This window comes from Notamacropus eugenii, chromosome 5, assembly GCF_028372415.1.
Source record: "Notamacropus eugenii isolate mMacEug1 chromosome 5, mMacEug1.pri_v2, whole genome shotgun sequence".
Classification (NCBI taxonomy): Eukaryota; Metazoa; Chordata; class Mammalia; order Diprotodontia; family Macropodidae; genus Notamacropus; species Notamacropus eugenii.
In genome coordinates this window covers 367,534,877-367,548,329 of record NC_092876.1, presented here as the reverse complement: position 1 = coordinate 367,548,329, position 13,453 = coordinate 367,534,877, and the positions used below count along the sequence as shown (strand labels likewise).

At 35.7% G+C, this 13,453-nt stretch overlaps 1 protein-coding gene across 1 annotated transcript in view; it reads left to right on the top strand.

Moving 5' to 3' along the window:
- The first annotated feature begins 392 nt into the window (after positions 1 to 392).
- ZPLD1 (zona pellucida like domain containing 1) overlaps positions 393 to 13,453 on the top strand; it is a 66,713-nt gene continuing 53,652 nt past the window's right edge. The window contains exon 1 of the mRNA XM_072614129.1: positions 393 to 605. Within this exon, the coding sequence (XP_072470230.1) occupies positions 500 to 605 (106 nt within the window). The 5' untranslated portion in view covers positions 393 to 499. The remainder of the gene's footprint in view (positions 606 to 13,453) is intronic.

Genomic DNA, 13,453 nt, shown 5'->3' with positions numbered 1-13,453 from the left:
AATAATCAAACAATAGACATTGATATGGGGCTAAGAATATTAATCATCTAAGAAGCCTCTGTTAAGGAAAATTCCCATTTCCATCATCTGTATGGCAATAATGGAACTAAAACTTCTCCATAATTAAAATAATTAAGCGTTTGAAGTCTCTTTAGGATTTAATTCATAGAGGTAAATCTGAAATGAAGATTTAGTTAGCTGCTCTGGTAATCAATGTTGTCCTAAGCTGCTAGCTAATTATACTCCTTCCCATCATACTGATAGCAAAAATGATATACCTTCCTTTCATTGTTAAGTTGGCCTGTGATGCCTTCTTTTAGATTATCCTGATAATCATTTAACCTTCTACTTAGCTTTGATGATAGAAGTGTGTGGCCTATGGGACTGATGTTTGGAACTGAGTTCAGTGGAACTCAATGGTTTGGATACTCAGTGGTTTTGGACAGGGGAACAATGGTGGGCATATGCTAACAATCTGATCCTTTTTCTAGGCTTTGCAATGGAACGAGCATGGTTACTCTTCCTACTAACAATTAAGGTGCTTCCTGGGACCGCACAGTTCAATGGCTACAACTGTGATGCTAATCTCCACAGCCGATTTCCTGGTGAGTCTGAGCCCCTTTCCCTGTACCTTTAAAAAGCAAAACAAAACAATAATTCGGATTAGGTTTGCATAGTAAAACACTCAAATATATGCAGATGATATGGAGGGGATAAGCCTTTGCATTAAGTAGATACTAACAAATGGTAAGTGACAAAAGAAAAGTTTTTTCCATTATAATTTGCATCCACATTAACATACAAAGTACTCACCACAGTTAAGATTATCATAATAACTGCTCTCAGATTAAAAAAAAAATATTAGTCACTGGGTGGCAAAATTGTCAGATGTTAATTTCACTCAAATATTTGCTTAATTAGTGCTTTTTAATCTAATGGGTTAATTTTGATTTTCCCTGGTGCTATTTCATATTAATAAATATCTTTAAGAATCATGTTGGGAAGACAGCAGCAACTTATTGTCCAATATAGGAGAAATAAAACTTGAATGATATTGGTAAGCATTAGGTTTCATTTGTTCAGTGTTAGAATGTATTTCAAAAAAGTTGCTTTTCAGAATATTTGCAGGCATTCATAATCCTTTAGTCTTCAAAAAACTTGTGATCTCATCTAGGATTGTCACCATTTTCCCTAATTGTGTGTAGATCTTCCTTCATCCTGCTTTCTCCCCATTCCTAATTTAAGTACACAGTGAAGAGAGACACAGTAAGGCAGTATGACATAATAGAAGTTCCATTAAACTTGGTGTAAGAACTGTGTTGGAAATTTAGCTGTGTTTACTTACTGGTTGTATGATCTCAAGCAAATCATGTCAATGACTCAGGATGATAGATAATGGGTGCTAGGTTAGTAGTCTCAGGTACTGTCAGAGTTTGGAAGAGGGAGAAACTTTTCAAGGCTAGTTGCTTCAGAGAGGCCTCAAGGGAGGAGATGGCTTGTTTTGGGCTTACTCTTTGGGAGTGAATAATCTATTTTCTTATAATTTAAAGACATAGATTCTAATACTATTAGTTTCCCCCAAGTCATATGAAAGCTTTAATCTATGTGTCTTTCACACATTTGTAAAGACTGTAGTTTACTGGAAAGGGCACTGAACCAGGAGTCTGGAGATCTGAGTCTAGCCCTGGTTTTGCCACTAAGTGTCTGGACGGGTCCTTTAACTTAAGTTATCTCATCTGTGAAGTGAAGGGTTGGGATGAGATGAGCTTCTCAATCAGAGTTTTTCTGCCTACTGGTAAAATACTTAAATTCACAGCTGTGGACCTGTGATCCACTGACCTCTCAAGGACTTAAGAGATAAAAAGACGTAAAATTATGGTGCAGGCTTGATAGTAGATAATATTTGACCTTTGACCTCTAAGGCCCCTTCCAGGTTTACAATTTTGTGATACTATTATTCTATGATTTTTAAAAACATTCTATCTTTTAAAAGTTACCTCATAAGTTTGGATCACAATATCATGGATTTAGAGCTAAAAGGGATCTTAAAGGCCATGGAGTTCAACCCACCTATTTTACAAATAAGGAAACTGGAGCAGAGAGAGTGAGTTGCCTAGAATCACAGGGCTACAAAGTACTTGTGGTAGAATTTGAACTTATATATTCCTAACTCCTACTCAGATGCTCTTTAAACGTGATTTTTGTGAGAAAAGGGCCATATAAACCTCAAAGTATTGTATAAATGTGACCTCCTATTTTATTATTGTATTGGTTGCTATAGTCTCTATAACTTGTAGTCATTATGATTGCCAGTCTTCAGTTGTCTCAGAGTAATGGTGTATCTGACAGAAGCAGCCAGGCACCAAATATAGAATTTATGTTGAATTTCTAACTTACTCCAAGGGCAATTCTGGTTGGGGAGAAAAGGGCACAGGGGGTAAGATTGTTGTATTCTCTTGTGGACTAGTGAATTATATGATAGGATAACAGATTTATTTTGTGGTTATTTCTGTGTTTGCATTATACAAACCAATTTCAACATAGTCTTAGGCAGAGGGTTTTTTGAACAAGTAACTATATTTACCAACATCTTATATGTATGTAATAATGCGATACTTTTTGCTCAGTGTTATTTTCTATAAATACTAAGTTCAGTGCTTGAAAAGCTGTATTTCTGGTTTTAAAATCTGTATCAGTTCTGATTCACAAAGGGACTTTTAAGAATTGGAATTATTTTAAAGGCTAGTCTTTTTTCTGCAGCTTACTTGAAGAAAGAAAGCATAAGCTAAGTTTAAAGGTTAATTGCTCACTCCCCTCCTAACATCTCTTCTACATGAGGACTAGATATCCCAGGAATTCCAAGGGCTAAAAAGATCCATAAGCAATGGCATGGAATGAGAATGAATTTTTCAGAGGAAAGGGGCTATCTAAATGCAAAGTAATATTAATAATGATGATAGTAATAATTTTGCCCTATCAGTGACCTGTTCTATGACATTAGAACTATTTTCTTTAATTTACATGGCATTTATCCTTGGCCCAAGTGAACCACCATAGTCTAATTCATTTTCAAATTAAATAGATTCCATTTTACTCACCTGCACTTGATAAGATAGTTAACTCTTGAATACCCATGCTAATGGATAGGAATGCTGGATAGGAAGTAACATGAGAAATCCCTCCAAATGGATACTCAGAGTTAGATTTGCTTTGGGAATCCATTAGACTCCTTTATTTTTCTTCTTTCACTTCCTCTTTCCCCCTCCCCCACTGCAAAGTTTTATCTTTCTAATTATATTTTTCTAAAGGTTGTACTCAAATTATTTGCCTTCTTTGATGCTCAGTGATAGAAATAAGTGGCCATGGGATTTTAAAAACACTTCTTGTGATTATATAAAACAGAAAGAAAAAAAGATGTGGTGAAGTGGATAGAAGGCTGGCCTTGTAGTTAGAAAGATTTGGGTTCAACTCCTGCCTCTGACACACACTAGCTATGTGACCATGGTTAGACCACTAATCCTCTCATACATAGTCCCAGACTACTTTCTTTCTTGGCACCTAGATTAAAAAAAATTTTTTTTTTGTTCCAAATTGTCTCTCTCTCCCTCCCCTTCCACAACTCAATGAGAAGGCAAGAAAAAACTAAATCTATTATTAATATGTATAGTCACACAAAACAAATTTATGACTTAGCCATGTTTTTTTAAAAAAAAAAAAAACAAGAAAAAGAAGGAAATCAATCAGTACTCTGACTTCATCAGTTCTCTTTATAAAGATGAGTAGTATGTTTCATCATGAGTCCTTTGGAATTGTGGTGGGCCATTGTGTTGATCAGTTACTGAGTCTTTCGAAGCTGATTATCTTTACAATATTGCTGTTACTGTGTGTATTGTTCTGGTTCTGCTGACTTCACTTTGCTTCAGCTCATATAGGTCTTCCCATGTTTTCTGAAATTATCCCCTTAACAATTTCTTATAGTACAATAGTATTCCATCACATATATCATAATTTGTTCAATCATCCTTCCTTCAGTTTACAATTCTTTGTGACCACAAAAAGATACTATAAATATTTTTGTATATATAAGCCTTTTCCTTTTTCTTTTCCTTTGGCATTTCTAGGGTACAGATCTAGTAACAATATTGCTGGGTCAAAAGGTATACAGTTTTATACCCTTTTGGACATACTTCGAAATTGTTCTCCAGAATGATTGGATTAGTTCACAGCTCCAACCAACAGGGCATTAGTGCATCTGTTTTCCATATATCTCTTCCAGCATTGTCATTTTTTTCTGTCATCTTAGACAATCTGTTAGGTATGAGGTGGTATCTCAGAGTTGTTTTAATTTGCATTTCTTTAGTTATTAATGATTTAGAGCATTTTTCATATGATTATTAATGGCTTTGATTTTTTTTCCTCCAAAAATTGCCTATTCATATTCTTTTACCATTTATCAGTTGGTAAATGGTTCTCATACTTGTAAATTTTGCCCTGTTCTCTATATGTTTGAGAAGTGTGACCTTTTGTCAAAGAGATCTGCTAAAAATATTTTGTCCTATTTTACTACTTTTCTTCTAATTTGAACTGTATTGGTTTTTATTTTTGTAAAATCTTTTAAATTTTATATATCGTCAACTTTTCAAAATTATCCATTTTACCTCTTTCTTTCTCTTGTTTGACCATGAACTTACTTCTTATCCATAGATCTGACAGGTAATTTCTTCCCTGTTCCACTAATTTTCTCATGATACTGCCCTTTATTTCTAAATCATATACCCATTTTGAGAGTATCTTGTTATATAGTGTGAGATGTTGGTCTATGCCTAGTTTCTGCCAGACTACCTTCCAGTTTTCCAAACAGTTTTTGTCAAACAGTGAGTTCTTATCCCAGTAACTGGAATCTTTGGATTTATCAGACACTAGGTTACTATGGCCATTTGCTTGTATGTATTGTATACCTAATCTGTTCCACTGATCAACTTCCAAATTTCTCATCCAGAACCAAACTGCTTTTAATGATTATAGGTTTGTAGTATAGTCTAAGATCTGTTACTGCTAGGATCCCTTCCTTCCCAGTTTTTCCTTTGATTCCCTTGATATTCTTGACCTTTTGCTCTCCCTGATGAATTTTGTCATCATTTTTTTTCTAGCTTTTTAAAGTAATTCTTTGGTAATTTGATTAACATGGTACCTAATAAATCAACTAACTTAGGTAATATTGTCATTTTTATTCAGTCTACCCATTAGCAACGAATATTTCTTCAGTTACTTAGATGTATTTTTATTTGTATAAAAAAAATTTTTGTAATTGTGTTCATGTGGTTCTTATGTGTGTCTTGGCAAGTAGACTCCCAAATATTTTATACTGTCTACAGTTATTTTAAATGGAATTTCTCTTTTTACCTCTTCTTGCTGGATTTTGTTGGTGTGTGGGATGGCTTGGATACCTACTTAAATTAATTACTCAGAGGCTTCTCAAAGTGATGATAGAAAGATTTATTCGATTCTCAAGAAGTGGGACAATTCCTGTACCAGTTCACCTGGAGCAGGAAAAGCCGAAGACAGAGAAAAGGCAATGATTTATATAGACCCTAACGCAAGTCCCTCCTCCCTCACTGACTATTATCCTCATTGGCTGAGAATATGATCTTATATTCTAGACGCGAAATCCAACCAATCCCTTTTGAAATGAAGACATTGAAGAATTATGTAAGTTTCATCCAATCACTGAGACCCTAATGTACTACATAGTTTTATATCCTTATATGGAATTATTCCACTCTAAAAATATTGTAACCTTGAGCCTCTCTGTCTTACCTCACCCCTGTGAGAAGAATTACAATCTGAGAAGTCTTCACTAAACCTATTCCACTCATTGGTAATATATAGAAGTGCTGATAATTTGCATGGGTTTAATTTATATCCTATAACTGTTGAAATTGGTAATTGATTTTATTAGTTTTTCAATTGACTCTCTTGGATCATCTAGGTAACCATCATATCAATGCAAAAAGTTGTAGTTTTGTTTCCTCCTTACTTCTTATTTTTCCCATTTCTTTTTCTTGTCTTATTATCATAACTACCATTTCTAGTGCAATATTGAATAATAATCATTCTTGCTTCATCCTTGATCTTATTTAGAAAGATTCCTAGTTCATTCCAATTACAAATAATGATTGCTCTTAGTTTTAGATAGACACTAATCATTTTAAGAAAAGTTCCTTTTATTCCTATAGTTCTAGCATTTTTAGTAGAAATGGGTGTTGTATTTTGTTAAAAGTCTTTTCTACATTTATTGGGATAATCATGTGATTTTTATTATTTTTGTTATTGATACAGTCAATTATGTTTATAATTTTCCTAATATTGAACTATTGGCTGCATTCCCAATATAAATTCAGCATGGACATCGTGTTTGATTTTTTAAATATATTGTAGTTTTCTTTTTCTGTTTTGACTTTCCCTGTTAGATATCAAAATTAAATTTTCTTAAGAGAATTTGATAGGACCCCTTCTTTGCCTATTTATTCAAATAGTTTATGACATAATAGAATTAATTGATCTTTAAATGTTTGGTAGAATTCACTTGTGAATTAATCTGGTCCTGGAGATATTTTTTTAGGTAGCTCATTTATGGCTTGTTTAACTTATTTTTCTAAGATAGGGCTAGTTAAGTATTATATTTCCTGTTCTTTTAATCTATACTATTTATGTTCTTGGAAATACTCATCAACTTTACTTAGATTGTCAGTTTTACTGGCAAATAGTTGGGCAAAATAGCTCTTAGTAATTGTTTCTATTTTCTTTTCATTGATTGTAAATTCACTCTTTTAATTTTTGATACTTACAATTTGCTTTCCTTCTTTTTTTTAAAAAAAAAATAAATTAGCCCAATGGTTTATCTGTTTTACTGTTTTTAAAAAACCCTCCTGTTATTTATTTATTAGTTCAATTATTTTTTTTACTTTTAATTTTGTTAACTCTCTCTTTGATTTCCAAGATTTCTATTTGGTGTTTAAATGTTTTTTTTAAACAAGGTTTTTTTTTTTTTCAGAACTCTGAGAGATCAAGGCAGTACATATGTCACAATCCCCAATTTTCAAATGGGGAAACTGAGGTTTAAAGAAATGAAATGACTTGTCTATGGTCACTTGTCCATGTCAATGTCAGGGCGTGAACCTGGGTCTTCTTCCAGTTTGCTATGTCACCTCTAAATAAACCCTAATTCAGCTTATTTATTTTTGAAGATTACAAGTGACTTTTTAAAGAATATTTTCATGGAGAGACTTGATTTTTTTCTCTTCTTAATTTTTTCCTCTTTTTTCCTTTCTATCATAATTTTCTCTTTCCTATCATACTTCATCATAATTCATTTTCATCCTTACTTTTATATTTTCTTTGCCACCCAATTTACTTTGGTGGCTGAATTCCCACTAAGAATTCAATGCCAAATGACCTCCCTTTCTCAATCACCTTCTCAGTAGCTAATCTCTTGTCAAGTCTTGTTGATAATACCTTCCATATTCTCCTTTATCTCCTCTGACTTTGCCACAATCCTGGAACAGGGCCTCAGAGCCTTGTGCCCATGCTATTGTAATAGTCTTCTGGCTGACTCAAGTCTCTTCCCCCAATAATCTACCTTCCAGTGATAGGGAGATCCTTTCTGTTCCTCTTACAAGACACTCCATCAACCAACACTAGGCATTTTAGTGACTGTTCTCCATGTTTGGAATACTCTCCCTCCTAATTTTATCCTAGATTTCTTCAAGTTCAGCTTAAATCCAGTCTTCCATAAGAAGACTTTCTTGATATTCCTTACTGTTAGTGCCTTCCTTCTATTGATGTTCTCCAATTTATTTCACATATATAGTTTGAATCTAGTTGTTTCCATGTTGTATTCTCCATTAGACTGTGAGCTTATAGAGATCAGGGACTGTCTTTTGTCTTTCTTTGCATTGCTGTACTTAGCACAGTGCCTGGAACATAGCAGGTGTGTAATAAATATTTATTGACAGGCAAACTAACTGTGATCACCCCTCTTAGCTGCAAACATCGGGGCCTAATTCTTCATTCAGAGTTAATAACTTTACCAAAAAAAAAAAATGCCTTAAACCAAAGCCTATTCACTGAATGGGTGTATCTCACTCAAAGTGAGAATGTGATATGACCTTAGCCTAAAAGAGCCAGGGTCTCCCATTGCATCCTGGGCCATCTCCAGTCATCCCTATGAATATCAGGCCACTGGACCCAGATGACTCAGTAGAAGACAGTGAGGTTGGTGACCTTGCACAGCCCTCTCTCACTCAAATCAAAGTCAATTGCAAGTCATGTTATCATCTGGATGTCATGGTCCTCTTTGAGAACAAAGGACAAACACAACAACAATGGCAGAGAAAAATCTGTTGGAGAAAAATGAGTATTTCAAGTCATTGACTTCAATACTACTCCATAGTTTTACATAGACCTACTTGGTTACAGAGATTCCAGGTAGAACCTTGGTGGCAATAGTGTATGAAATCAAGGTCAAGATCAAAGCCATCTCTGAAGATTAGATGAGACAGTGGCCATGGCAGCCGCGCTTTGAGCCTTCAGGTTGTTTGACGTCAGAATGATGCTATTGCAGTTTGTCTTTAAACTGTTCTGCTATTGCTACCTTGCAACATACAATGTTACTTTTTTTCTTGTTAGTCTAGAAATTTGTCATTGATACTGCTTTTCCTAACTGAACTTGTCTACAATTTTCATGTTTTTCACATAGATGTGTTTCCCTATTGCCTTATGTAAATGCGAAGCTTCCTCAAAACAGGAGTTTCTTATGTATGTGGATCCCCATGCTATCTAGTACAGTACATTGCATACAGTGGAGGCTTTAGAGATATTTTTGCTGACAAGCAAAAAATAATTATTAATTGCTATGGCAGTAAAGAATGCCATTAAAAATAATGCTAAAATGCAGTGATTTGCATTACTTGATTTGGCAAGAATTAAGTACCAACTATGTGCAAAGTACAACTGCTGAATGTCCAAAGACAATTAAAAGAAAGTCTCCACACTTAAGGAGTTTTCATTTTCTTGGAGGGAGGTGGGGAGGTGAGGGTGTGTGTGGGAAGTGGGGGTGGGAGGGGAGATAAGGGTGGAGATGCAACAATACAAGGTAATTTGAAGTGGGAGAGAAAACACTGAGGACTAGGGCAGTCAAAAAAAGGCTTCCCACAGAAGGCTTTCCTGAGTTAAACACTCATGAAAGTTAGGGATTTTCTGGGGCTCAGTTTCCTCATCTGTAAAAAGAAAGGAATGGATCAAGATGGTGAAGGGACTAGAGATTGATCTTACTATCTGAGAACTGGTTGAAGGGATAAGGTACAAACATAAACCAGAATGGTGGAGAAGTTAGGAGGAACATGATAGCTGCTTTCAAATCTCTGAAGAACTATCATGTGGAAGAAAAATTGTTTTGTTTGACCCCAAATGGCAGTGGGTTCTTTTTCATTGGAGACTTCTGAATGGGTGCTGGATGAGCATTCACTGGGGAAAGTTGCTGAGAAGACTCCTTTTCAGATGAACTAAATAATCCCTTGGGTCCCTTCAAACTCAGATATTTTCTTTCATTCTAAAAAATCCAATTTTATTTTCTTTTCGGCTCCACATTCTCCTCTCTCACCTTCTCACCTCTTGTTCCCTTCCTTCCCTTCCTGCCTCATTGCTCCCTCCCACCATTGAGGTAGCAAGAAAATAAAATCTGTTACAAACATGTATAGTCAAACAAAATAAATTTCCACATTGTTGTTATCCAACATACATGGATACATGTACACACAAATACATGTATGTATGTATGTATATGTCTCACTCTACACTTTGAATTCATCACCACTCTATCTCAGTTAGTCAACAAATACTTATTAAGCACCTACTATGTGCGAGGCAACTGTTAAGTGCTGGGAATGCAAATACAAAGACTAAAGACAGTCCCTTCTCTCAAGGAGTTTAGGATATAATGGGGAAGATGACACACAGAAGAAGACTCCTGGATTAAGGGTAAAATACTCCTTCAGGGGCAGAAGTCAGAGAAGTCCCAAAATAGTGCAGCCAGGTAGGAAATGAGGAGTTTTCTGTCCTGGGTCCCCTTCTCAAATTGAAGTTTTGTTGTTCATGTCTCCACTCTCCCTTCAGAGGGACAGAGGATAATGATGAGGTGTGAGTGCCAAAGATGATTCAGTATTATAGATGACGAGATTTCCTAATGATTTTCAACCCTGGTAAACAATCTGACTTTCTTCTACATGCGTGGCAGTGGATTGAAATGCCTCCTTCCTGGAAGTAGATAGCATTTTCTGCTATATATACTGGGTTGACAAAGAATACAGGCATGCTAAACTTTATTCCATGATCCATCCTGGCAATAAGTGAGATGGAAAGCAGTTAAATAAGTCAAAGAGAGGTTTCCTTGCTAACAAGGGGAGGTAAGAGTCAGATTGCTATATAAGCACTATTCTAACTGTACAAGGTATAGAAACACATTTTACAGCTTCTGAGTAAGTCTCACCCCATCAACAGAAAAATATCTGCAATGGCTAGGATACTTCTTAGATTATAAGTCTAGAGAAATAGCTTCCAGAACTTTTTACTTTATATAAACAATTTCTTCAGCTCATGCTGCTAATAATATTGTTTTGCTAATACAGCTCTTTGCTCTTCTTTCTCATCTCTTTATTTGTGCGATATTTAGGTGACCACTCACGCCAGTTGATGACATCAATTTGACTATTGAGTTGGTTGTTTTGGACCTCATATTGAAAGAGTGCCAATCAGATCTGAAGAAAATGCAAACAGGAAGGAAGGTGACGATTGGCCTACATAGCCTGAAGGGAGCTGGCACCACACTACATTCAGTCCATCATAATCACACCATCACATAAACTGTTTGACCTCAGTACATCTGCACACACTGAGCAGATTTATTATGATATATGCTTTATTGTCCCAATGTGTTTTCTTGTTCAAGAACTATATTGGCTTGTATCTATGAAGCAGTTATTATTCTATGAATCAATTATAACTTCATTTATAAGATCGGTCAATCAATAAGCCTTCATTATGCTCTATGTTGTATCAGACACTGTACAAGGCAGTGAGGATACAAAGACAAAATGTAAACAGTCCCTCCTCTTAATAAACTTCTATTTGTTTGGGGAAAACAACATGTAACAAATGAGCTAACCAAGGCCTCTGGGTTTAAAGTAACTTGCCTTCACAAGAGTGTGCTGGAGCCAGCTCATACTGGTTTCTTAAATTTTCAGTGTGAGCACTTATACCTCAGAAATCAGCATGTTTCATAGGTAAACACACAGGTAACACCAACTACACCAATGTAAAATAAGTGAAGACATAGGAGGGCTGTTAGCAGGTGTTCTAGCACAGGTTCACTTTTGACCTGGGCAGACAGGAAGACATGAGTGGAGTCATAATAAGGGGTTAAATAAGCTAACTTACTTTATTCTATTCTATTCTTCTCAAAGGGGTTGCTGATAATGGGACCACCAACTCCTCTAGACTCCCTAATCACTCTTCTCACAGGGGTGGAGAGAATATAATACCACCTACAGGTTCCCTAAAACTCAATGGGGACTGGTTGAAGCAAACACAGATTTCCCCCAAACATTGATGGGGACAGATCAAGATAGGTACATGAATTCCTTTATGTATCACTCAAATCCCAAATCCTGACTTACTGACCAGTGCCCACTTGATTTATAGAGCAACAGACAAGGCATTTTGCCAACATTAAGCTTACAGGTTAACTTTAGCAATATCGTCATTTAGTGAAAGCATGGTTAATATTACATTACGTCATCTCCATATCTCACTGTGCAGGCATGGTAGGACTGTTTACAAGTCATGAGCCTGGGAAATATTATCTAACACCTGGGAACTACAGACTGTTATGGCTACGAGTCCTGGGAGCTAAATGCTAAGAAAGGACAACAAAAATCTACCTTACGTGAACTAAAATCCACCTAAGGTACACTAAGGTTTGCAAGTTAAGTTTGTGAATGTTTGATTTATTGTTTTGTCAATGGTCTAGATTTAAGAAAGTGATAAAGAAAATGTTAATAATGCGGATTAAACTGAACAGTATGTCATGCACTTTTGGGGTAGTGGGGAGGTGGGAGAGCTGGTTGTTAAACATTTACCATCATGTCACTGCTTTAAGCTCACATAGCAAATCAGAGGGAGAGTCAGAACTAGAGCTCAGACCATCCACACTTTCTTCTCATTTTTTTGTGGGCCCTTACATTTTGAACATGATTATGGCCAACATTTCTACTTTGTATTTATAAATACAATCAGTGAATTAAATTATTCTGCTGAACTGAAACAAGTAACAGGTGGTGATCTTATTATGATGGGTATAAAAGGGTAAAGTGAAGAGTAAAGAGGTGAGTAATTAGCCAGGGAACTCAGTGACTACATCCAGCACAATCCCTTTGAATAATTCAGGGCCCAGTTCTCTTTTATCTTGACAGTGTGGCTTCTAGCCTGAATCTCTCAACTTTAACTCTCCACTTGCCTGTGTAATTATGGCCATTCGGCCCTTTTGTGCCTCATGGAGCTGATCAAAGCTTACCTCAGTTGGCTTCAATAAATGCTCAGTGCTAGAGGTTGTCTCTGTGGAAAACAGTAGGCTTACTCTATTTTCATCAACTTTCATATGCATTTGAAACAACAGCTTGCAATTGCTAACAAGACCTAGCTGTTCTGATGAAAAAAACCGTACTGGCAAGAACCCAGTGCTACGTAAAGTAGGAATTTGAATTTCTAATCCAGGCTAAAGCTTTCCTCAGCTGTTGATATTTTGTGCCATTGAGATACCAGTACCCTTTAGGAATTCTTGCATTTTAACATGAATATTTCATTATTATAGTATATGAAGGCTTATTAAAGGGAATTGTAAATGATTTCTATCATATTACAATGAAAACACTCTAATAATCCCTGTCCTCTGAAAATCCCAGGCAATTTGTAAACATTAGTTCCTGGCAAGGGTTGTGGCTCTCATACAACTGAGGTAGAAGTGGAGTTCTTTCTTAAGTGACTTGCTTTTAGTTAGATCATTGGAGCTAGATTTCCACTTGAACACTGATTGGATTATGGGAAGTAACGTCTTCCAATTGGAACGTCTGAGGCCCTTGAAGGCAATGAATTCTCAAAAAAAAGATTTCTCTCATTATACCAAATGATTTTTTGCTTCTATTAATTTTAGACTAATACTAATGTGAACATGCAATAAATATTTTGGCAAGATGACTTTTTATTTGACAGGCTGTGACTAGTTAGCTCGGAGCACAGTGCTAATGAAGCTGGAGATGTCTGTTCAGTTGCCATGTGGACCAATTAACATTTCACAGTTACATGGCTCCAGCATTTTGCAAATGCATGCTTTTGTTAATAA